We start from the raw sequence: 24,653 nt of genomic DNA, 5'->3' as shown, positions 1-24,653 counted from the left end.
GAAATGGGAACTATTATTGCTCTGATTTTACAGGCGAAGAGGCTAAGGCTAAGATCAAGGAACTTACCAGGATCACACAGCTAGAAGGAGGTAGACGGGATCGGTACCTTGCCAATCTGTGCTGTACTGCATCAATGAACAAATAAGTTAAATAAGACTATATTAGGCTGGGCACGGTGGCTCACACCTGTAATCCTAGAACTTTGGGAGGCCAAGGCAGGTGGATCATGAGGTCAGAAGTTCAAGACCAGCCTGGCCAAGATGGTGAAACCCTGTCTCTACTACAAATATAAAAATTAGCCAGGCACGGTGCCAGTTGCTTGTAGTCCCAGCTACTCGGGGGGCTGAGGCAGGAGAATCACTTGAACCCAGGCAGCAGAGGTTGCAGTGAGCGAGATCACGCCACTGTACTCCAGCCTGGGCAATAGCGTGAGACTCCATTTAAAAAAAAAACAAAAACAAAAACAAAAAAACACACATACAGACTCTATTAGTAGCAACGAGGGCTCTGGGGGAAAATCAAGCCAGGAAGAAGGATAGGAAGTGTTGGGGAGGCTGTAATTTTTAACAGGCTGCTTGGAGAAGATCATACTGAGGAGTCACACTTGAGCAGAGACCTGAAGAGGCAAGGGAGCCTCTGGGCCATGTGAGCACCTGGGGAAAAGTGCCCGGGGGAGGGCACAGCCATCGCCATGGTCCCGAGGTGGGAGTGTCAAGGGGCTGGTAATGCTGGGACTGGCAAGTGACAGGGAGGAGGTCGATGACCTGGAGGCCAGATCATGCTTGCTTTGCAGGCTCTCTCGAGAACTGTGGGCTTCATTTTCGGGGAGGCAGAAGCCTTGAGTGTTTTGGGCAGAGGAGAGGCATGGGCTCTCTGAGGCTCACAGGCTCAGTCACTGCTGTGTTGGGTATGGGCTGTAGGCACAAGGGCGGAAGGAAGCGGGGAGATTACTTAGGAGGCTGCTGCGTCCTATAAGCAAGAGGGTGGTGGTATGGGAAGGGGAGAGGAGCAGGAGGGATTCTGGATCTGTTTTGCTGAGGGATTGAATATGGGGTATGAGAAAAAGAGAGGCGTCAAGGATTAATAAAGTTAGGGGTGCCCTTGGACACCCCCTTCTTCATTCTGAACCCAGGGTGGCTTGGAGGGTCCAGATGAGCAAAGGTTCCCATGTCCTGTGTTACAGGGAACCCCTCGCAGTCCACGTCCCTGCACTACATGAGCCCCTACCAGCTGAACGCCTACGCTCTGGCGCTCACCGCGGTCGGGGAGATCATCCAGCACTATGACAGCGACAAGATGTTCCCGGCCCTGGGCTTCGGGGCCAAGCTGCCCCCGGACGGCAGGGTGTCCCACGAATTCCCGCTGGTAGGAGGTCCAGCTGGTGGGAAAGAGGACTGACCAGGCTGGGGTGTGGTGACAATCAGCGGGTGGGGGACACTTCCCTTCTTCTGAGCCCAGGGACTTAAGGCTCAGCCTCCGTGGGGGTAGACTGCCTGCTGTGTGTAGGGGGCCTCCAGAAACCCACTCCCTGCCCTGCTCACAGATGCTGCCCCTCCACATCAGAAGCTGCCTGCCCACAGCTGGCTCTGGCCTCCTCATTCCTGACAAGACGCAGGTGGAGGTGGAGGCGAGCTGTGGCTGACCTACCCCTCAGGGCCCCAGAAAAGCAGACAAGGGGGTGTGGGTTGGGTATGAGCAACTTCAGGGACTCCCCGGAGCTCCCTGAGTCAGGGCTGAGATGGGATGAGGTGGATCCCTGGGGCGGTATGGAGTGTGCCATCATCTGGGCGTCTTGGGCCCTGTGGAAGTGACTGCACAAGCCGCCCCTTTCCCAGGCTCCCACAGACTGGAGACACTCAGGCACAGCAGACGTCCCTCCATGCCTGGGGGTGCAAGGCACTGTGCTGGGTCCAGTATGCATGCGATGGATCAGCCCCAGGACCTTCCTGAGGTGCTCAGACCCAGTAGTCATTTTAGGGCCGAGTGGGTTTGCCTGAGGTTCCCTGAGGGAAGCAGCCAGGGATCGAGGGGCATCTTTGAACAGGTACAGGGAGCGGGGCAGGGAGCAGGCTTGGACCCAGCTCACCCGAAGCACGCACTGCTTCGGGATGGGTCCTGGGAGCTCCCTCCCCTGCCCGCCACCCCACACCAGAGAAGGGCTGGGGGAGCCCAGGCCTGCTGGCCTCCCCACCTGTGCTCTGTTCCCACACATACTGTACCCCAGTCCTTCCTTCCTGAGCTCAGCCTCCCCACCCTCTGTCCCTTAGAATGGCAACCAGGAGAACCCCTCGTGCTGTGGCATCGACGGCATCCTGGAGGCGTACCACCGCAGCCTGCGCACTGTGCAGCTCTACGGCCCCACCAACTTCGCCCCCGTGGTCACCCACGTGGCCAGGTGAGTGCCCCTGCCACCACCTCCAGGCACTCGCAAGGCCTCTGTTTCTATACTGGCTGCCTCTGGGTGGTGGGGGGGAGTCTCCTTCCACACACTTGCCTTTCAAGGAGGCCTGACCCTGAAGACATTCCCCCATGAGCTGTCACCCCCCCACAAAGTGTTCAGGGTCCTTGTTTAGCGGGGAACGTGCCCAGAGACCCCTCGGACAGACCTCAGCCTGCGCCTGCCCCACCCAGGAACGCGGCGGCTGTGCAGGATGGCTCCCAGTACTCCGTGCTGCTCATCATCACCGATGGGGTCATCTCGGACATGGCGCAGACCAAGGAGGCCATCGTCAACGTAAGCAAGGAGTGTGCGGTGGGCGAGGCGGTTGGAGGGGTGTCTTCCTCCCCCTTGGGGGGATCCTGGGGGCGTGCCCACGTCCTTAACTTTAGGGAAACGCTTGGCGGTGACTTGGGTGTGGCTTCTTCTTTCCCTCCCTCACTGGGCCGCACCGTCCACATCCACCTCCTGGCTTCTGGCTGCAGAGCCCAGTGCCGGAGAGTGGATTCTGGAGGGTGGAAGGGGTGCCCGGATCATGAGAGAGATGGCTGGTGAGCTCTGTTCCCACCTCGTAGTAGTCACACTGGGTGATTTACTCCCTCGAGACCTGGATGCTCCCTCATTAACTCATCTCTAGGACTGCTTCCCCCTTCCCCAGGCTGCCTGGCCAGGTGGAGAGAGTGGGAGGGGAGGCTCAGAGTTGGGGAAGGGCAGGAACATGGCTCCCCGAGCCGGGGGGTCTCCCTGTAAGAGGGGAGGGGGTGACTCACTAAAGCAGACCTATGACCCATTCCCCCGACACCCTCCCTCTCTCCTCCGGGCCTCCGCAGCCTGGATTCCCTCCTCTTTATTTTTGAGTGCCCCTCCCTCTCCCTTCCCCTTTTCTGTGTTCCTCTGTCTCTCCGTGTTCACTCTCGTTTCTTTCCTGCTCCCCACCCCTTGCTGTCCGTCCCCTGATCTCTCCTTCCTTTTAACTGGGTCCCAAATGGGTCCAAGCTTCCCCCACCCCCCACGCTGTCTCCCAGGCTGCCAAGCTCCCCATGTCCATCATTATCGTCGGCGTGGGCCAGGCAGAGTTCGATGGTGAGTCTAGCTGCTGCCCTCCCCTTCTTTCCTACCCTAGCCATCCTCCCCCCGACCCAGATGTTTCCCCAGAGGCTCCAGGCCCCTGGGAATGACCCCTCCCAAAAGAGTGAGCTGCTGCCTGGGGGGGGGGGGGTGTCTGGGTGAGTGTGCAGGGCGTGGGGTGTGTTTGTTTGCACAGGGAGGGGTGTGTCGGGTCAGGGTGTGCACCCGCACCCACATCCCAAGGCTGTGGGGAGGAGACCTCAAGTCACTCCTTTCTCCTCCAGGCCTGGGAGTCTGGGGAGGGGAGGGAGCCGAGGCACTGGGCTCGAAGTCAGAGGCTCACCTGATCGGGCTCCTCCCGGCTCCTGGCCTCATTTCCTCATCTCTTACACGGGGCATGGGCCAACGGTCTCTGCCCGGATTGGCCTGGGATGGAAGGACAAGTCCACTGTCCTGTCAGCCCCAGGGGTCCACCGTTAATCTCATCCTCCCGCCATGACACCCCTCCTCTCATAGCCATGGTGGAGCTGGATGGCGACGACGTGCGGATCTCCTCCCGGGGGAAGCTGGCGGAAAGAGACATTGTCCAGGTGAAGCCCAGGCCCTGCCTGCCCCACAGGGAATTCGGGAGCCCCTCTAGCCAGGCGGACTTCACAGCCTGGCTCGGGAAGGGCCAGGAGGGAGGCACTGGGAGCCCCAAAGTGGCCCGGCCACCACGGAAGGGAGCAGGAGTCAGTCCTCGGCCTTGCTGGGCTCCGGGCTGGGCCCCTCCCTGTCATGTCCGGGATACACACCTAACGTTGCGGTACCCAGCCAAAGGCCGGAACCCTCTGCCAGCCCTTCCTCGGCCCCTAGATCTCTGTGGTCAGCCTCGTTCTGTTTTTTTTTCTGCCCCTTTTGAAGCCCAAGGCAGTATCTTCAGCGTTGCTGCAGGCTTCTCCACGAATGGGCACTGCTGGGTTAGCTGAATCAATGCTAGGATCTCCGTGAAGGATGCAGATATAATGAGCAGAAAGATCTTTGTCCTTAGGGAATTCCCAGGCAGTCACGTGGAAGAATGCACCCTCCAAAAGCGCTTCCCCCCTCGTCCCCTGCCGATGAGGCCTTAGTGCTTAGGAGATGAAGAAGACAAAAGCTGACATCCTCCATACCCCCATGGTTTAAAAATTGGGGACCAGTATGCCAGGCGTGGAGACCAAACATAGGGGGCTGGAAACCAGAGCAGGGACAGCCTGGGAGGTGGGACTGGCCCGTGCCAAGGTCTGGAGGCAGGGGTGAACCGGAGGCACTCAGGACGGAGGGCGCCCGCTGGGAAGAAGCCAGGTGGGCCTGGCATTAGGTGTTGGCCAGATGAGCCCCAGAGAGAAAAGGGATGAAGAGAGGCCAGCGAGAGAGGGCGCTGCTGGACAGGTGGGAGGAGACCCAGGAGGCACGTGCCTCGGAAGTCAGGGGATTCAGCTGGCGTTTCGGAAGCAGCTGCTGCTGCCTGTGCTTAGTGCTGAGGTGGAGGGATCTTGCTCGGTGGCGTGTCCTGGCGCGGAACAGGGCTCAGTATTTGTCGAGTGAACGAAAGAATAGTGACTATGACTACAGTCACTTACTCCCAAAGGCAGGGAGCTGGGGATACAGTCCCTCGTGTAATTCACAAACCTGGGGGATTGAGTGAAGTGAGCAGAGGCTGGGACGAGAGTGGGAATGCAACCCCAGGCCTGGAGATTTTAGGGGCCAGGGTCCCGCAGGAGGCACTGCCTGACCCTGCCCTCCCGATTGCCAGTTCGTGCCCTTCCGGGACTACGTGGACCGCACAGGCAACCACGTGCTGAGCATGGCCCGCCTGGCCCGAGACGTGCTGGCGGAGATCCCCGACCAGCTGGTGTCCTACATGAAGGCACAGGGCATCCGCCCTCGCCCCCCACCCGCCGCACCAACCCACTCGCCCACACAGTCCCCAGCCCGCACGCCCCCTGCTTCCCCTCTGCACACGCACATCTGAACCTGGTCTCAGCAGGCAGGTGGCTGGGGACTGTGAGAGACCAGGCCAACAGGAGGCCTGGCCCCCAGACTCCCCGCAGTGGGCCTGCCCGGCCTTTGGGACATCTGTGTGCCTGGGAGACTGCCAGGGGGTGGGGCTTCTGGAGACCCCTCCTCACTTTCCTGGCCTCACTTACTGCCCAAACCCAGGGAATTGCTGGGTATGGGTGACAGAGGGTCCACAGGGTTCAGGGACCCAGCTCTTCTCTTCTTCCCCAGTACCTGGCTCTAGCCCAGCCAGGAAGATGTAAACAATCAGTGTGATTGGGGTCCCCGTCACCCACCCCTGGCCATCCTATTTGCTTACCTGTCACCCTGAAGCCTGGGCTCGGCCTCCTCCAGCGGCCCCATCTACATCCCATCCTCCCCTGGCGTCTCCTCCAATCCCTGACCCCTGCCCTGTGGTCTACCTTTGCCCGATTTCCAGCAAACCCCAGGAGGCTAATGACGGGTTTGCAGGAAGGCCTGAACATGTGCCCCCTCCCAGGGACACTGGATGCATCAGGAGCCCTAGGGACCCATGGGGTGCTGTAGTCATGGGCCATAGGCCACGTGATGAGGCTGAAGTGGAGGCTGCTCAGCACAAAGCCCTTTCTGGTGCCTCTCGAGCTCAGTACGATGCAAGTTCTAGACACACAGATCCACAGGCCGCTCCCTGGTGTGGGCCCACAGGCACTTCCATGGTTGACTCCTGGCTTCAGGAGTCCCCTCCTCCCTGCAGAGGCTTCCCAGGGCCCTCGGTGCCCACACTTCTGCCCACCTGGAGGCCTGGGCAAGGAGTGGCTCACTATGAGGGTAGTGAGACAGGAGTCCTGTCTCGTGAGGCTATCCCATGAGGCTAGGAGACAACAGTCCCGGGTTGGAGCCCTGCCTCCCTCAACTGCCTAATGTGGGAACCCAAGCAAGGCCCTTCTACCTTTTGGGCCTCAGTTTCCATGTCTGTATAACAAGAGGATTGACCAGATGGCCCCAGGTTTTCTTTTAGGTCTGATATCCTGAGGGTCATTCATCCCATGCCCACGTCCCCCCATCCCACTCCTAACCGATGCAACCCTTTACCCGAGGCCACCTTGGCTTTTGAGTCACCCTGTTCCATCCCATCACCTCAAATGCACCCTAGTCCTTCAGCCTTGGGCTCTGGCATCTGGGCCCAAGTTCCTGCCCCTGCTGTGGGAAAGGTGGGGAAGAAGGGGCTCTCCCTCCTGGGCCCACCCAGCCGCCCAGCCTTTGCCCACTCGGGCAGCAGGTCATGCATGCCAGTCCCCGTTGCCGCATGGAGCTCCTCAGCCCTCTGCCCTCTCCGCGCCCGGTGGAGACGAGGCCCCCGTCTTCCGCCTGCCTCCGCTTTCCCCTGTCGCGCATGGTGGTGGTGTTCCTGTGGTGTCTGGTTCTGTGCCCGTCTCTGAGACAGTCTCTGTGTGGAATTTGCCTTAAACTAAAGCAAATTTGGTTCTTTTAGTAAAGCACAATGTGTTTCTTTCTTCTCTGAAAAACAGCACAGATGCTGCTGTTAGACGGGGTCTGGGTTCTCCTCTGCGGCTTCCTTCAATTCTGCGGTTCAGTGGGATTTACAAGCAAAGGCCACGTGCCACACTCTGTGCTAAGCATGGAGGATGCCACTGTGAACAAAACACAGGCCCTGTCCCCGCATGGGGCTTACAACACACACATAAATAATGTGGGAGAAACACAGTGAACATACAAACAAGGCGGCTAATCACATAATTTCAGGTGGCGGCAAGAGTTCTAAAGAGACATTGGGCTGGGCGCGGTGGCTCACGCCTGTAATCCCAGCACTTTGGGAGGCTGAGGCGGCTGGATCATGAGGTCGAGAGATCCAGACATCCTGACCAGCATGGTGAATCCCTGTCTCTATTAAAAATAGAAAAATTAGCCAGGCTTGGTGGGAGACATCTGTAGTCCCAGCTACTCAGGAGGCTGAGGCAGGAGAATAGCTTGAACCCTGGAGGCAGAGATTGCAGTGAGCTGAGATCATGCCACTGCACTCTGGCCTGGTGACAGAGCAAAACTATCTCAAAAAAAAAAAAGAGAGAGAGAGAGAGACATGAGGGAGAAGGAGGGTGACGTTTTAGATAAGGTGGTGGGAGAGGGCCTCTCTGAGGAGGTCATGGTTGAGGTGAACCCCCAGGAAGTGAGACAGGGAGCCCCGCTGATATCTGGGGGAAGGGGCTCTAAGTAGAGGGACCAGCAGGTGCAAAGGCCCTGTGGTAGGAGAATGCCCAACGGTGTGTTTGCAGGAGAGCGAGGCCGGTGTGGCTGGAGCTGAGGGCAGGAAGGGAGAGTGCTAGAGATAGGGTTGGAGAGTGAAGAAGCCAGAATCCAGGCCTTTGGCATTTACTGAGTAAAATGAGAAGCCATTGAGGAGGTGAGAGACATCATCAGAATCTCCTCTAAAATAAATGGATTGCTTTATTGCATTTGATCACTCGTTCACTCATCCCCCAACAAGTATTCACCAAACATCAGTGCCAGGCCCCACTCGGGTATCGGAGACGAGGCTGGAGACACACACACAGAACTGCACTCTCAGGGGTGCCCCTGCTCAGGGGCAGTGAGTGAGGAAAGCCTGCAACAATGGGGCACTGATGCCACGCCATCGGGAGGGACTGAGTGACCTGTGGCCACCAGAGTAACTGTGCCATGAGGAGTCCTGCAGCCCCTGCGCAATGGGGTCGTCACCACCACCCCTGCCCTTGCAGGGTCATCGCTTGGCCAGAGTGATGAGTACAGATGGTTGCACGTGACGGATGTGACATACACCCAGGACCCACTGCATTGTAGGTGCCCAAGAAACACTGCTTTCCTCTTCTCCCTCTTCACATATAAATCCCTGTGGCCCTCAGGGACCAGGATCATAGCAAAAGGGGATTCCTCCCTTCTCCGGGTAGGTGTGTTCCCAGATTAGCCCTCCAGGCGGCCATTCCCACTCTGGACATCACATGAAATTTAGAACTAATTAGACTGAAGTTTGGGACCTGTCTCCTCCTGATGATTTTGTAGTAAATGGGTGCTGATTCACGGCTGTCCCTATAATTACATGCCCCTGTGACTTACATTCTGATACGCTTTGAGTGGGAACAGGGTGGGGTCACAGCTTGGAAGGAGGGAAGTTCCCATAACTGGCCGCTCCTGTCACCTCACCACAGGCGCCGTGGGAAAGTGTCAGGAGAGGGTGCCTGCCTGGCAGGGGGACTGAGGCGCAGAGCCACTGCCAGGGGCGGGACGGGACGCCAAGAGCATCTTTCCCATGCCCGACACTGCTGCATCTCTCGCGGTTCTTTCCCAAGGTGTGTGCCACAGATCGCTGCTTCCCTGGCATGGAGTTAGGGAACCCGCCTGCCGTGAGCCCCTCTCCGAGAGTCTCAGTGGCCTTTTGCGTATTCAAGGCTCTGATAAGTCCTATGGCAAAGAGACCAGTTTGATTTGGTTCAACCCAATGTTTCTTAAGCTTTGTACCGCAGAGTAGGACGGTGTGTGTGTGTGTCTGTGTGTGTGTGTGTGTGTGTGTGTGTCTGTTTGTCGCTGGTAACACCATCACCAACAAAACACATCACCAAGCAAAACACACACCAAACTGTCTTGGGAATTTCAGTAGAGACAATCTCCCAGGTTTCCAGGCCAACACAGAAGCCTGAGGCCTTCCCTGAGCAGGCCAGAGGGAGGGCATGGGGGTGGGAAAGATGGGACCTTTATTGGGCTCTGGGGGGAAGAAAAGCCCCTCTGCCCTCCTCTTCTCCACTCACCTCAAATGCCCCTGAATAAAAATAATAATAGTAGCAATGACCAGCACGTATATGCACTTACTAAGCATTCTGCTAAGCACTTTACATGTGTTTAGCAAATTCATCTTCATAACAACCCTGCGAGAAAGCTATGTACATCTCTCCTCATCCCATTTTCCAGATGAGTACACTGAGACACAGCGCATAAGCACCTTCCTTGCTCAAGATCACACAATTAGAGAGCAGTGGAGCCTACAGGTATCTGAGCCTGAAGGTGGAGCGGGAAGATCCCCCCGGTTACCTAGAGATGTGAGCTCTAGCTGAGCCATTTCGTTGCTTTGTGACCTTGGTTGGGCCATCTGCCCTCTGGGTCTCAGTCTCTCCACTGCTAAAATAGAGGGGGTGGGCTCTCAGGTCCCTAAGAGCCTTCTCATCTCCCTTGAATCTCAGCCCCTCTATTAGCCTATACTCTTAGACACCACCCATCCCCGCCAGGCCCCACAGGCCCCCTGGGGCCCTGTCATGGCCAGGCTGGACAGTCGCCATCACTGAGGCCACCGCTCCCACACCTCTGGGATGCCTGGCCATCATCAGCCTGCAGAAGAGGTCCCTGAGTCGTGCCCGGAAGGGGCAGGAGAGGTAGAAGCAGAACATAGGGCTGACAGTGCAATTGGAGTAGGCCAGGATGGTGCAGAGGCTGGAGGCCACAAAGGCCGCTGGTGAGGCAGGCAGGTGGTCCATGGCTGCCACATAGCCCAGCACAGAGCAGGGCCCCCACATCAGCTCAAAAACCACCCGCACTGCAAGGATGAGCCCTGTGTTCTCCTGGTGCTCCTGGACGCTCTCCCTGACAGGGCCTCGGGGCTGTGTCCACAGGAGCCAGCCCACGTGGCTGAAGGAGCCGCCCAGCCCCAGCATGCATGGCAGGAAGGCCAGGGCTCCCAGCAGGCTGAAGTAGCAGGAGGTCCCAGCAGGGCTCAGGAGCAAGAGGCAGGCCCAGGTCTCAGGAGCTCCCACTGTCTCCTCCTCCACTGCCACCCACTAGAACAGATAGTTGGGCAGGGATTCAGTAAGGCCCATGGCCCACAGGGCTCCACAGAACAGCAAGCGGGTGCCCCAGCCAGCTGGGAAGGCCACGTCAGGCAAGGCCACAGCCATGTGGCACAGAAGAGCCATGGCCACCATGCTGTAGAAGGTGCAGAACATGGTGGCTATGTTGGTGGCCTGGCTAATGGTGCAGATGGCAGGGCCCAGCCACCAGTTGTGCTGCAGGAAGCTCAGCAGCAGCGCGGGCACCACACAGGCCGTGAAGAGCAGGTCAGATAGTGCGATGTGCATCATGAGGCTGTGGGTCAGGGTGTGGAGCGGGTGGAGGGTGCCCGGGCCCCGGCCCACCACCAGCATCATGAGCCCATTAGCTGCCAGCCCCACCAGCAGGACAAGGCCACAGTCCCCAGCAAAGATGAGTCGGAGCAGTCACTCGGGTGTGGCCGTGAGCTGGGTGATGAACGCGGCATTTGGCTGCATTCTCCTGTTTCAGATACACAAGGGCAAAGTAGAAACCAGCCAGCACTAAAGGCCACCTTCCCCGTTCCTGCTGAGCCTCCTGTTTTCACAGACCCCTGCATGTAGTGGGCCCAGATGCATGCCTGTCTTCGGCACACACTAGTCCCTGCAGACCTCATTTGAACCCAGGGCACGGCCTCCATCCGTACCCTGGGTTCAAATCCTCTGCTACTTGTTAGCTTCAGTACCCTGGGAGAGCTATTTATTTATTTGTTTATTTAGAGATGGAGTCTCAGTCTATCACCCAGGCTAGGGCGTGATCTTGACTCACTGCAACCTCCACCTCCCGGGTTCAAGCAATTCTCATGCCTCGGCCTCCCAAAGTGCTGGGATTACAGGCGTGACTCACTGCATCTGGCTCCTGGGAGAGTTACTTAATGTTTCTCTACCTCAATTTCCTCAGCTGTAAGAAAGCAAGGAAATAAAAGAAATAAAACAGACGTCAATAGTAACTGTCATACGTGGTAAGACTTGGGTAATTTTCATTTTCTTTTTAAAAATTTATTTCTAAAATTTCTGCAGGGAGTACACATTGCTTTCATAATCTGATAAATTTATGTGTACATACACACATGTGTATCTAGTTTTTGACAAAACCCTACCCTGTGAAACAAGCAGGTTTAATGTGAGGTTCAAATGGGAAAGTGGGTCTGAAAGGGCTTTGAGAAGGTGTCAAGCCCCTCCCAGTGGGTCCCAAGCTTCTTGGGACCACCTGGGGAGTTTCACAAATACGGAAGCCTGAGTCCCACCCCCAGAGACACGATGCAGTTGGTCTGGGCTTTGGCATTTTTGAAAGATCCCAGATAAGCTGGGTGCGGTGGCCCAGGCCTGTAATCCCAGCTCTTTGGGAGGCCAAGGCAGGCAGATCATGAGGTCAAGAGATCAAGATGATTACAGTCAACATACTTAAACCCCGTCTCTACTAAAAATACAAAAATTAGCTGGGTGTGGTGGCGCGCACCTGTAGTCCCAGCTACTCGGGGGGCTGAAGCAAGAGAATCGCTTGAACCCGGGGGCGGAGATTGCAGTGAGTCGAGAGTGTGCTACCATACTCCAGCCTGGCCACAGAGTGAGATTCCATCTCAAAAGAAAAAAAAAAATTTTTTTAAAGGAAAGATCCCAGATAATTCGAAGAGCAGACCAGCTTGGGAGTCACTGCCTTCCAGGTTGTGCTGTGCAGGCCCCTGGCAGGGTCGGGGGAGTCTGCACCCAGCAGTCAGATCTTTCTCCTCATCCCCACTCTGTCGCACAGGTCAAGGTCAGAGTCCTCCGAAGAGTCTGATTGGGAGGACTCTGGCTGGAAGATGGGATGTAGACATTCTAGAGTCAGCCCAGTGGCTGACGTCACCCTTGGCCACCCCGCAGGCCAGGCCAGGGCCCCAGAGCTTTAGCTGGAGAGAGGCTTGCCTGCCAACTGAGTACATATTTCCTGAGCATTTACTTTGGACCAGATTCCGGGAATCCAGCAGCAAACAAGACACAGCAGAGGAGTTCTCGTTGGAGTTATCCCCCACTTTTCTCCCACACTGCGGTGGGGGCTGAAGACACCTTTCTCCTGCAGGCTCAAAGCCAGCTTTGAAGGAGTGTCTGAGTCCCTCCTGCAGAGCCCCAGCCTGGGGGACTTAGCTTGGTCTCTGGGGTCCCAGGGCAGCAGCGTGCCTGAGGGCAGCTGAGGAGCAACTGGAGAGGGGGCCGCTGTGAATTCTGATGCTGGCCACCCTTCCGGTCCCACCAGCTCCAGGGACTGCAGGAAGAGGGGAAATGAAGGGCCTGTCCAAACACCCCAGCTGCCCTGGATGAAAGCTGTCATCCAGCCACTTTCCTGGCATTTGTCACTGCCTTTTCGTCTCTTTTTCCTGGTCCCCACCCACCAATGATGTGGACTGTTACTGGAGAGGAATTGGCAGGGAGCAATATGAGGCTTGAGGGACCTGGTCCCTGCCCCTGATTCCCTGAAGCATCCACATCTTCCTGTAAGCAGTTGCATAACTTCAGGGTTAAGTCTGTGGGTATTGGGAGCTTGGGTTTAACACCGGCTCCAGCACTTACTCGCTACAGGACTGTGGACAAGCTACTCAGCCTCTCTATGCAGTACTTTCCTCTTCTGTAAGATGGGGAGAACATGCCCGATGGTGTGAGGACTAAATAAAGTAACACGAGCTAAGTGCTCAGAACGGTGCCTGGCACACAGTAGGCACTGGGTAAAGAAGGGCTGTCATTCTGCCCTGATCACCCTCAGTCCCAGCAAGCGCTCTTTTCTTAGAGCTCCTGCCCAACCTTCATTCTATCCCCCTGCCATCCCTTCTCATTCCACAACCCGAGTCTCATCAGCCCACTCCTTTTTTTAAGGGTGGCTCCTTTTCTTAATCAGACTCTGGCCAAGCCTAAGCCAGAGCCCCATTGGCTGACATGCCCCCAGAACTCACCACTTGCCTGGAAGTTCACTCTGAAGTCTACCTGGAGTTCCTCCTGCTGCTGTCATTGCCTGCTTTGTGCTGCTCTGAGGTTCCTGGGTTCTGTTCCCCGGCTTGTGAGCCCTCTGGCAGTGGGAAAGGCTGGTGGTCCTCGAACAGCTGTGCCCTGCCCAGCAGATGGGTCCAACCCGAGAAAGCCGAGAGGGGGTTCTGGGCAGTGTGGAGTCTCTCCCAGAACTCCATCTCCTGGGAGCCTGAGCTGCCTGAGGCCAGAGCAGAACCGATGAGACGGGGAGGCCTGGGGGCTGCTCCGGTACTGGGCCCCCAAAGGACAGGGGCTATGTCTTATGTCTGCTGGACTGCCTCTCCCAGGAACCACACCCTGCCTACCCGCCTTAGTAACTCCCCAGCCCACAGGACAGAGATGTTGGTGCTTGCCCCAGAGAAAGAGCCATTAGCAGCTTCAGGACCTGTTTCCCATCCTCACCCCAGGGCCAGCATCACTCACTCCAACCCACACCCCTCTCTCTCTCTCTCTGAGCACACCACAGCCCAAAAACTGCTCAGTTCAGGGGCAAGACTGTGGGCTACGGGAGAGGGCCCGAGACGGGAGATGTTAGGGTAAAAAAGGATCGGCGAAGGGCCCAGTAAAAGAATCAGCTGGACCAGGCCAGGTGTGGCGGCCCACGCCTGTAATCCCAGCACTTTGGGAGACTGAGGCATGTGGATCACGAGGTCAGCCTGACCAACGTGGTGAAATCCCGTCTCTACTAAAAATACAGAAATTAGCTGGGCATGGTGGCGTGTGCCTGTAATCTCCACTACTCAGGAGGCGGAGGCAGGAGAATCGCTTGAACCTGGGAGGTGGAGGTTGCAGTGAGCTGAGATCGCACCATTGTACTCCAGCCTGGACAACAGAGCAAGGCTCTGTCTCAAAAAAAAAGATCAGCTGGACCATGGGAATCATCCACATGGAGTCTGGAGGTTGGATGGGGTCCATTGAGGGCATTTAATCCAACCTTGGTGGCTTCGGATGCTAGGATCCTCTTCCTCATCTTTTGCCAGGCGTCACCTGGCTTCTGCTTGTGTGCCTCTGGTGATGGAAGGCTCACTGCTGCTGAGGCATTCCTTGCAGAACTGAGAAGAGGGATTGGGGCCAGGTCCTAAGACTGTGTGATTCAACAGCCCTCTGTTACTTCCTCTTTCTCCTTCGTTCTCTCTCTCTCTGTAACTCTATTCCTTGAACTGTCTTTGCTTGTCTCTCTCTGAAACAGGGGTTTCTGTTGATTCAGCCAGGAAATTCCCCAGTACCTGAAAGATTACAAAATACCAAACAGACTGGGCACAGTGGCTCACACCTGTCATCCCAGTACTTTGGGAAGCTAAGGAGGGAGTATCTCTTGAGCCCAGGAGTTTGAGACCAGCCTAGGCAACATAGCAAGACCTTGTCTTTGCAAATAATTAAAAAATTAGCCAGGTGTGGTGGCGTGTGCCTGTGGTCCCAGCTACTTGGGAGACTGAGGTGGGAGGATCGCTTGAGCCCAGACAGTGAGGCTGCAGTGGACAGCGATCATGCCAGTGCACTCCAGCCTGGGCAGCGGAGAGACCCTGTCTCAAGAAACAGACAGACAAACTCAGCACCTGGCACATGCTGTGCATTCAATTCGTGGTGATGGGAAGATGTGACACACATACAAACAGACCATGGACAATGGGTCGGCAGTCTCTCTAAGACTCTAAGGCAAGCTCCCTGAGGGCACTGGAAACCCCAGCCTAGCTGATAAGGTGTACTCACCATTCAGAAGGTGACTATTATGGAATTCTGGAAACTTCTGCAAAAGCTCCAAAGAGGAACGTGTGAATGATTCTGAGTCTAGGTTCCCCAGCTGCTTGGAGCCCCCAGCCACACTCTAGCTGACCCTCAAATGCATCCAGAGACTGATAACTGAGGGTAAAGTCCTGTGCTTGGGGACACGATGGCATTAGGGCAGGGGGCAGGACCCCTGAATGTGACCCCTGGGAGATCATGGGGAAAGGGAGTGAGGCTGGAGCTCTGGAAGACAGGAGGGCATCGGGGCATAGCAGGGGCCTTCGAAACATTACTCTTCCCAGGAACCGGCTTCTGCTGGGAAGAAAGCCCGTGAGACCAGGTTAACAGCACCCTGCCGGGCTGAGCACACAGGGACTGCTCTAACACCGAGCAATTTGTGATTAACAGGTTACACCAATTAGGAGCCAGCAGCACCCAAGGGAGCTCCTTGGAAAGTTTCTCTCCTCCTTCTCAACTTCTCTTTTTTCGGATTATGTAATGAATGCCCAGTTATTGTTGAAACTCTAAAAATACAACTATGTGTAAAACGGAAAATAACACCCCCACATTCACCCTATAATTTTATCACCCACAGATGTGTGCTCAATATTTTGGTGTATTTTCTTTAAGCTGTTTTTCTAGACTTTTCCTTTCTTTGGAGAGTTTTGCCGTACCCCGCCCCCCACGCCTTGTTCACAGCAAATCCCCCTCTTTTGGAGCGTGAAGGGCAGAGGCGATGCGGCCCCGGGATCGGAGTCCTGATTTGAGAAGGGTTTTCCTGAACTTCCAAGCCGGTCCTTTCTGTCGTTGCTGTCCAGGAAGGCAGGACAGGAGCTGAGGGACAGGAAACCCCGGGGGTGTCCATCCTACCCGGGACAGGACAGGCGATCAGGAGCAACAGCCAGATCTCTTGGGTGGCCTCTTGGGGGCCACCTCCACCAGCGAGCCCTTCAGGCCGTCTTCTTGCATCCTGAGTGACCTACGTGACAGTGGCCAGGCATCAGTACTCCCCCTCATCTGCCAGGGGCAGGATGGAAGGGCCCACGGGTGCAGCTTGGGGCTTGGAGGCTACACCCTCAACCCCCACAGCAGTTCTGCCTCCACCCTGGACTCCACGTGAGACCAGAAGAATTGAGTCACGGAGACTTTGACCTTCTCTTTCTGGCCTACTGTGTGCCAAGCCCTGTGCAAGACTCTGACTATGACACAGAAGCCACCATTCCTTCCCTTGAGTAGTGAGAGACAGACAGACAGGAAAAAGGGTGACTGCAACCCAGGAATGATGGCGAGACACACGGGGACTTTGCACCAGGTCCTGGAGGGATCTGGGGAGGAAGGGGATGGTGTCTGAGCTGAGACCTGAGCCATGGACAAGGTTTGCCAGCAGAAAGGGTTGTGGGGGGGTTGCATCCTGGGCAGAGAGCTATGGCTCAGTGCCAAGAGAGAGCTTGGGGGCCGGGGAAGCAAAAGAAGGCTGTTCATTTCTTCACGATGTATTTACTGTGTGCCAGAGGGAGCTCGTCTGCTCTAGCGCCCCTCGTCCCTGACTCATTTCATTCATTTATGGAGCACCTAGGCCCCAGGTATGGGGAGGGGCTGAACAAAACAGACATCGCCCTGACTTCCCGGACAAGAAAGCGGATAAATGCATATATCGTTAATAGGATACATGTTGTCGTGCTGAGAAGGGCCATGAAGACACAAACGGGGGCTGTGACCCAAAATAGTGGTGGGAGATAGGTGATCAGGGAGGGGGTCTGTGAGTGGCTGGAACTTAGTGTGTATGTGTGTGCATGTGTGTGTGAATGTGGGTGTGTGTGAGTGTATATGTGTGTGTGTATGAGTGTGAGTGTATATGAGAGTGTGTGTATATGAGTGTGTGTTAGTGTGTCTGTGTTTATCAGTGTGTATGAGTCTATGAATGTATGTGTGTATGAGTGTATGAGTGTGAACGTGTATGGGTGTGTGTATGTGTGGGAGTATGTGTGTGGGTGTATGTGTGTGGGTGTGTGGGTGTGACTGTATGTGGGAGTGTGTGTGTGTATGCATCAGTGTATGTGTGTGAGACTGTGTGTGTATGTATGTGAGTGTGTGGGGAGTTATGAGAGTGTGTGAGACTGTGTGTGTGTGCGTGCATGCGTGCGTGCATGTGTGTGTGTAGGGGTGGGGCAGATGGCACTGGAGACACTGCAGGCCATTCTGAAGCATTTGGATTTTATTCTAAATCCATGGAAGCTACTAGAAGGTTGGAGCAGAAGAGAGACACTTCTCAGCCTATTTGCAAGCGAGAAAGCTGAGGTTTCGAGGCATTGGTGCCCGCGGGGAGTGATGCAGTGAGTGGGAATGGCGGAGCTGGAGTCGGGAGACTCTCAGTGCAGTGCTCTCTCCCCCTCCTCAGACCAGTGAGTCCTGGTCTTTTTAGCTAGGTGCTTCCCTGACCCACTTCCTCAGGATGGGCCTCCCCTTCCTGCCTGGGAGTCGGGAGTGGAGCTGGAGCTGTCCCAGCAGGTTCTGCAGGGGGTGGAGGGCGGGCAGCACTCACCTGGCCAGGTGTACCATGGGCTCCAGGATGTTGTGACCCAAGGCAGCGCTGCACTCCCCAAAAGAGACCCCCAGCTCCTGCAGGCCAGACAGGGAGGGGCATATGTGCCTTGGGGGAGACCGCTGAGAGGCCAGGCCAGGCCTCACCACCAAAGTCCTAGCTATCAGAGTCCCAGTGTGTCCCTAAGCCAACCTCAATGGCAAGACAGCCCCGTCTCAGTGTGGGCCACGGTCCCTGGCTGGAGCCCTTAGCCCACTGTCCCTTCGCCCTGGCTGGCCAAAGTGTCAAGGAGTCCACTCCAGAGACATTTTACAGCCTTCAGAGTGATGTGGGAAGCCGGCATTCCAACCTGGAGAGATGCCTCTGGGGACATTTTATAAATGTCAGTTATGTTTTTTGATTTCAAAAATATTTCATTGGGGGATATTGGAAGATACAGTATAAAAAAGTACAAGCTCTGCCGGGTACAGCTGCTCACACCTGTAATCCCAGCACTTTGGGAGGCCGAGGCGGGTGGATCACGAGCTCAGGCGTTCACAACCAGCCTGGCCAACATACTGAAACCCCACCTCTACTAAAAATACAAAACACTAGCCCGGCATGGTGGCAGACGCTTGTAATCCTAGCTACTCAGGAGGCTGAGGCAGGAGAACTGCTTGAACCTGGAAGGCAGAGGTTGCAGTGAGCCGAGATCGCGCCATTGCACTGCAGCCCGGTGACAGTGTGAGACTCCGTCTCAAAAAAAAAGAAAGAAAGAAAGAAAGAAAATACAAGCTCAAAATCTAAACTGCTGTTAGCATTTGGATAGATATTGTCATTCTGTTTAATATAACCCTTTTAAGGGGTGGAGGCTAAATGTCCTGTACAGTTAGGTTAAACCATATGAAATTGCTGGTTTTGGCATGCCCCAGTCAAATATCAATTTCATATGTTTCAACCTCACCTCTATCTAGATTTGCAGCTGTTTATATGATTTTATATTATATTGTAAGCATTTCCCCCGCGCCCTTAAATATTTTTCCAAGACAGGATTCTGAATGGCAAATACTAACCTCTCCTATCAATGTCCACAATTTAACCACCAATTACTACCAAGTGTTTGTTCTTGTAACGTTTGAAAGCCCTCATATAAACGAGTTCGATTACACGTTATACATGGGTATTCATTAGGTGTTCCTTGAGGGATTATTACTTCTGAGTCTTCACTTAGGATAAATTGCTAGAGGAGGAATTACTATTCAAAGGGATAAGTTATTACTTTTAAGAAAAAGGCTGGGCGTGGTGGCTCACTCCTGTAATCCCAGCACTTTGGGAGGCCGAGGCAGGCGGATCACTTAAGGTCAGGAGTTCCAGACCAGCCTGGGCAACATGTCGAAACCCCTTCTTTACTAAAAATAAAAAAATTAGCCAGGCATGGTGGCTTGTGCCTGTAATCCCAGCTACTTAGGAGGCTGAGGTGGGAGAATCTCTTGAATCCGGGTGGTGGAGTTGCAGTGAGCCGAGATTGCGCCACTGCACTCCAGCCTGAGCAACAGACCAAGACTCTACCTCAAAAAAAAAAAAATTTCCTTCAAGCAAAGCCACAACGATGACGTCATGATTTATGAGAAATGGGAAGAGAAACAGTATGGAAATGGCAGGAGGGACGGCGTGAGAGGTGGGGTGAGGAGTGATTTTTTCCCTATTTATTACTCTCCAGATTTTCTGGAATGTGGTTAAATGCTATTCATGAATAAATAGGATTCACTGTCTGGCAGTGGGGCTTTTGATGTAATCATCCCAAGGGAGAATTTGAGTCTTAAAATAGGAGAACTTAGAAGGCAGCCCGTTAATTAGAGACCAGAGATAAAATTAAAATTTGATTGGGAATTTTAAGCCAAGCTTTTAAAACCTTTTTACTCTGAAGCAATTTCTTCTGTAGGTGGGGACATGGTGTGGGGATGTGCTAATTCAACAGTGGGGTTCCGGGTCACGCCTACCCCTGCAGCCTCGGGAGGGTGGGCTGAAGGCTGGTCTCCAGAGGCCGGGGCTGTGTGGGAGGCAGAGGCGGCCAGGCTGCTGTCCACTCCGAATGGGCCTTTGGCTGGGGCAGGGGCAGGAATGGGCAATGGGTCCTTCTCAGCTGCCCAGGTCGGGTGATGCCTACCCACTTCCTGCCACGGAGGTGTCTGCCCCGCCCACGCAGGGAGACGGGCTGATACCCAAGTGCCTACCTGGGCCAGCTGCTGCCCGGCTTCAGTGGGCACTCGCCGTTCCTCCTCACAGTCCATCTTGTTTCCCAGGAGAAGGATGGTCACCCCATCAGCCCCTGCATCCTGCACACAGAACATGTCTCTCAGCCACACCTGCTGCATGCCAGGCCCTGGGCACCCTTGCCCTCCTAGAAGCAGAAATGTGCCCCTCTCATGTTTCCCCTCTCAGGCCACATCTACTCCATAGCCTTCTCACCTGGACCCTTTCCCCCATCCTGCCTCTCTGCCAGTAAACATCTCACCTATTTTCCAAGGCCAACCTTAAGAACACCTCCCCCAGGAAGCCTTCCTGGACTGTTCCTGCCCATGTCTTCTCTTCCTGCCTGTGCTGAAAGTCTAGTGCTTGATTGTACAGGCTGCCCTGGCACATTTTCCCAATCATTGCAGGAATACTAATAATAGTTTCTGATTAATGAGTGATTGCTCTACCCCAGGTGCTGTGCTGAAAGCAAGGGTATCAGTTCATCCTCACAACTCCCCTATGAGAGAAGTCAGGAAACTGAAGTCAATTCACGTGTCCAAAGTTACAGAGTCGGGGTGGGTGGGATTCAAATCTAGGTCCTGTCAGACCCCAGTGCTCAGCTCCCCTCCTCACACGTTACCTTATCCTGCTTCTTTTGCTAAACTAGAAACATCCAGAGAAAAGACAGCATGGCTAGCTTCCCAGCCCTCTGGGGTGCTAGCACACACTGAGGGACTGCAGTATACACACTTCGAGGACGGATGCAGGGGACAAACTAGAGATGTGTGGACAGAGAAATTATCACCTGGAATGGTCCTAGAACAACATTAGCCTCAAGTGTGAGAAGAAGACATTACACACAGAGCTGCCGGATGTAGGAAGAGAATGTGCACAGGATAAAGGAAGTCGTTTGGTTTGTAAGGCTGTACCCTGTGGTTGTGGTTTCTTTGTACTACGGCATTCCCAGCCCATCCAACCACATGCCTTTGGCGAGTGGTGTCAACCATATGTCTGTCATGTCACTTGTAGTCCTGGGAAACAAGAGGAAGCGGGCAGGATAGAAGGTCCCTCTTGACTGGGGGGACTGGGGCCAACCCCAGCAGCCATCTGCTCACCTGAAGACAGTCTAGCCAGTAGCGCACGTGGGCAAAGCTCTCCTGGGAGGTGACGTCGTACATGAGCACCACCCCGTCAGCCTTGCGGAGCAGCTGCCGTGTCATGCTGTGGTACCTGCCCAGAGAGTCTGCATGAGGCCACGCCAGGCATCCCAACCCCAGGCCCTGGCCTCTGCAAACTGGGAGAAGTAACCTACCTACTTCTAATTCTTCCCACAGAGCGAGTCCGTGTGCCTTCCTTCCCACAGTGCAGTTATTGTTGACTAGGTAACAGTTCTCACGGCTCAAATTTCAAAAGGTCTCGAGGAGAACTCGGTGAAAAGTCTCCTTCCCTCTGCCCCATCCTGGAGCCACCAAGGTCCCCTCCCCAGAGGCAACCAGGTTATCAGTTTCTTAATTACTTTTCCAGAGATATTTTATGTACATATATATGCACACACACATATATACTCCCATACACATACGTCTTTCCCCCTCTATTCTATATAAGTACAATGTAAAACACTCATCAGACCCATTAATATTCAGTGTTCTGCACATGGTTTTTTTCCAGTTAACAGGATGTCTTGGAGAAATTTCTGTATCAGGCTGGGCGCGGTGGCTCAAGCCTGTAATTCCAGACCTTTGGGAGGCCAAGGCAGGTGATCGTTTGAGGTCAGAAGTTCCAGACCAGCCTGGCCAACATGGAAACCCGCTGTCTACTAAAAATATAAAAATTAGCTGGAATTTGGTGGTGTGTGTCTATAGTCCCAGCTACTCAGGAAGCTGAGGCACAAGAATCACTTAAGTCCTGGAGGAAGAGGTTGCAGTGAGCTGAGATCGCACCACTACACTCCAGCCTGGGTGACAGAGCAAGACTCTGTCTAAAAAAATAAAAAATTCCTATCGGTAACATAGAGTCCTCAGTCTTTTTATGGCTTTATAGTGTTCTGTGGAGTGGATCGGCCCTACTTTATTTAACTGGTTCCCTATTGATGGACACTTAGCTTGTTTCCTACGTTTTATAGCACAAGCGATGACATTATAAATGGTCCTGGTCCCTTTGTCATTATAGTCATGTATGAGTCTATCTATAGAATGAATTTCTAGAAATGGAATTGCAGAATCAAATAAAAGATGCCTTTTAAGTTTTGATCACTACTGCTTAGGCTGAAAGCAGAAAGGCAGCATTTTCAGAAGGACAGATGATTGGGTAGCTGTCCCCTAATGACCACGTTGGGACAGCCCTAATATCAGCCCTGCCAGGCTGAGGGACCGCTGGCTGGCTCTGCTGCCCTCTCTCCCCCGCCTTGGGCTTGACTCATCTCTCCTTCCCGGACCTCCTGAATCCTCTGGGGGCAGCCACTTCATCTGTACGTGGGTGCCTCTTGCCCGTGTCATTGGGGCTACTCTCAGTCCCTCTGCACCCCTGTGCTCAGCCTAGGTTCCTGCCGCCACTGATATAGACAGTGCCCGTTACCTCTCTTGGCCAGCCGTGTCCCAGAGCTGTAGCAAAAAGCACTTGTTGTCCACCAGCAGGGTTTTGACCCGAAAATCAACTCCTAGGACGCATAAAGAGGGGTGAAGCTTATTAAGTTGCCATCAAGGACTTTAGCCGAGGCCTGCCCCCGTGTACACCTGTCCCCTGTGCCCGCTGCAGTGCGACGGGGCCCTTGGCTGTAGGCTTTCCCTCAGCTCTGCGTCCCATTCGTCCTCGAGGACACACTTCCTCCAAAAAGCCTTCCCAGACCTCCCTGCCACACTGGCGGGCTGTGCCAACACGAGGCACCTTGTCTGCGACGTGCACTCCTCAGGCCTCCCAGAATACAATTTTCATTATTTCGTTTTTTCCATGCCCAAATTATTTGTTCCATTCCGCGATTATTGCATGCACCTTCCCCTGTCAACCAGACAGCAGGGGAGACAAGCAACCCAGAGGGGCAGAAGGAGCGCTGGCTTCAGGCCACCGCTGCGCTGGGCACGTCACCTCACCTCTCTGAGCCTCTCTCTCTCCTAGTCTGCAAAGCAGAAGATTAGAAAAAGCCACACTGCAGGGTGGCTGGAGGATTAAAGTGCTGTTTCAGGTGAGCAGCCCCAGGGAGCCGGCAATTCTAAACTGAAAAAAGGATACAACTTCTGGTGTGGGGGCAGGGCTTTTAAAGTCTCCAATTCCCTGCTTTCCTCATCTGTAAAACGGGGATTGGTATGGAAAATGCACATTCAAATATAACTTCATTGGCTCTGATTCTCTATCTGGTCCTCTCCTCAAATGCAGGCAGGGTAGAGTTCTTATTTGTGCAAAAGCGGGACGGGAAGGAGGGAAGGTGATGTTCGGTGGGGAAATAGGGACTCATGAAGCCAGCATCGTTTCCTGCGGTATTTAAACCAGAATAGACGACAGCCAGCAGGGGGCAGCAAACCGCAGCTGGGATTGGGACAGATGCAGACCAAGCGCTTGGCTCCCAGCAGGCTGGCAGTGTGTGCGGGCTTGCTTTGTTTGTTTGTTTGTTGTTTGTTTTTTCACAATGGTGCAGCTTGTGTTTTTCTGGATTGAATTTTGTGGGAACTTCTTACCACATAATGAAGGGGGAGGCTCCATTCTAAGGCGGGCTGTTGTAAGGAATAAGACATGTATGGAAGATGCCTGGTGCATGCCAGGCGGTCAGGAAACAGCGGCTTAGGTGATTAACAATGGTAGCCTTGGCCGGGTGCGGCGGCTCACACCTGCAATCCCAGCACTTTGGGAGGCCGAGGCGAGCAGATCACCTGAGGTCAGGAGTTCCAGACCAGCCTGGGCAACATGGTGAAAGTTCATCTCTACTAAAAATACAAAAATAAGCCAGGTGAAAGGGCGCATGCCTGTAGTGTCAGCTATTCGGGAGGCTGAGTCCGGAGAATCACTTGACCCCAGAAAGCAGAGGTTGCAGTGAGCTGAGATCGTGCCACAGCATTCCAGCCTGGGTGACAGAGTGAGATTCTCTCTCGAAAAATAAATAAACAAGTAAAATAATGGTAGGCTTGTAGAGCCTGTGAGCCCCCTCAACGTCAGGCCACCCTGCTGTAGGTTTCTTCTTCCTGGGCGAAGTGCATTTCTAACTAGCTCCCCAGGTAAGGATTCTTGGGTAAGAACAGTCTGAGGACCTGTCTCGGGCCTCTCTTGTTGGGGGGGCTGTCAATTACCGACTGGCCTGGCACTGACCCTCAGTCGGCACGTGCCCTGCTCTAACACAAAGATAGGCGTGACTCCACCTTTGTCCCTAGGTGGGTGTCCCTCCATTCCCTCGGGTTTGCTTTTCTGTAATTCTGTACGAGGTTCAGTGGGTGCATATCCTGATTCTTTCAGGGAGGGAAGCTCTCTGCTTTCTGCCATTTCTTGCAGAAGCCACTGAGTTAGACATGATCAAATATTTACTTATAATAATAATTGTAATAACTAATACTTACTGAGTACTCACTACGTGTCAGTTGTTTTTCCAAGATCTTGACACGTTAACTCAACTAATCCTTCACCTACTTTAGGAAGGCAGCATTTCTGTTGTTCCCACTGTGCAGATGAGGATCTGGGAGCTGAGAAGGGTGACGTCATCTGCCCAAATTCAGACCCCTAATAAGTGGCAGGGCTAGGAGTTGAACTCAGACAGCTGGCTTCCTAATTTACCACACTCGACAAATACATTCTGTGTAAAATATCCAGCGTGCCCAATGTGACTTCCTGGCAGACCACGGCTGCCCA

At 54.4% G+C, this 24,653-nt stretch overlaps 2 protein-coding genes and 1 pseudogene across 8 annotated transcripts in view; 1 reads left to right on the top strand and 2 right to left on the bottom strand.

The window, feature by feature from the left end:
* Positions 1-7,000, top strand: part of CPNE5 (copine 5) — a 105,853-nt gene extending 98,853 nt beyond the window's left edge. For 3 of the 4 annotated variants that reach the window (XM_074397981.1, XM_010334093.3, XM_003923216.4), the window contains 6 exons: positions 1,185-1,366; positions 2,269-2,396; positions 2,633-2,735; positions 3,464-3,521; positions 4,023-4,096; positions 5,281-7,000. In XM_074397981.1, coding sequence (XP_074254082.1) covers positions 1,185-1,366; positions 2,269-2,396; positions 2,633-2,735; positions 3,464-3,521; positions 4,023-4,096; positions 5,281-5,499 — 764 coding nt within the window. In that variant the 3' untranslated portion in view covers positions 5,500-7,000. Of the gene's footprint in view, positions 1-1,184; positions 1,367-2,268; positions 2,397-2,632; positions 2,736-3,434; positions 3,522-4,022; positions 4,097-5,280 lie in introns of all 4 variants that reach the window. The other variant, XM_074397982.1, reaches the window with a different exon arrangement.
* A 2,751-nt stretch (positions 7,001-9,751) lies between these two features.
* On the bottom strand, positions 9,752-11,158 carry LOC101045428 (allatostatin-A receptor-like; annotated as a pseudogene).
* A 3,757-nt stretch (positions 11,159-14,915) lies between these two features.
* The window catches only part of RAB44 (RAB44, member RAS oncogene family), a 35,100-nt gene continuing 25,362 nt past the window's right edge, over positions 14,916-24,653 (bottom strand). For 3 of the 4 annotated variants that reach the window (XM_074397979.1, XM_074397978.1, XM_074397980.1), the window contains 5 exons: positions 22,401-22,482; positions 20,942-21,056; positions 19,826-19,927; positions 17,613-17,689; positions 14,916-16,049 (listed from right to left, as the gene is read on the bottom strand). In XM_074397979.1, the coding sequence (XP_074254080.1) occupies positions 15,959-16,049; positions 17,613-17,689; positions 19,826-19,927; positions 20,942-21,056; positions 22,401-22,482 (467 nt within the window). In that variant the 3' untranslated portion in view covers positions 14,916-15,958. Of the gene's footprint in view, positions 16,050-17,612; positions 17,690-19,825; positions 19,928-20,941; positions 21,057-22,397; positions 22,483-24,364; positions 24,507-24,653 lie in introns of those variants that run through there. The other variant, XR_012517281.1, reaches the window with a different exon arrangement.

This window comes from Saimiri boliviensis, chromosome 4, assembly GCF_048565385.1.
Source record: "Saimiri boliviensis isolate mSaiBol1 chromosome 4, mSaiBol1.pri, whole genome shotgun sequence".
Lineage (NCBI taxonomy): Eukaryota > Metazoa > Chordata > Mammalia > Primates > Cebidae > Saimiri > Saimiri boliviensis.
The sequence above is the reverse complement of the archived record's forward strand: the minus strand, read 5'-3'. Positions and strand labels throughout refer to the sequence as shown.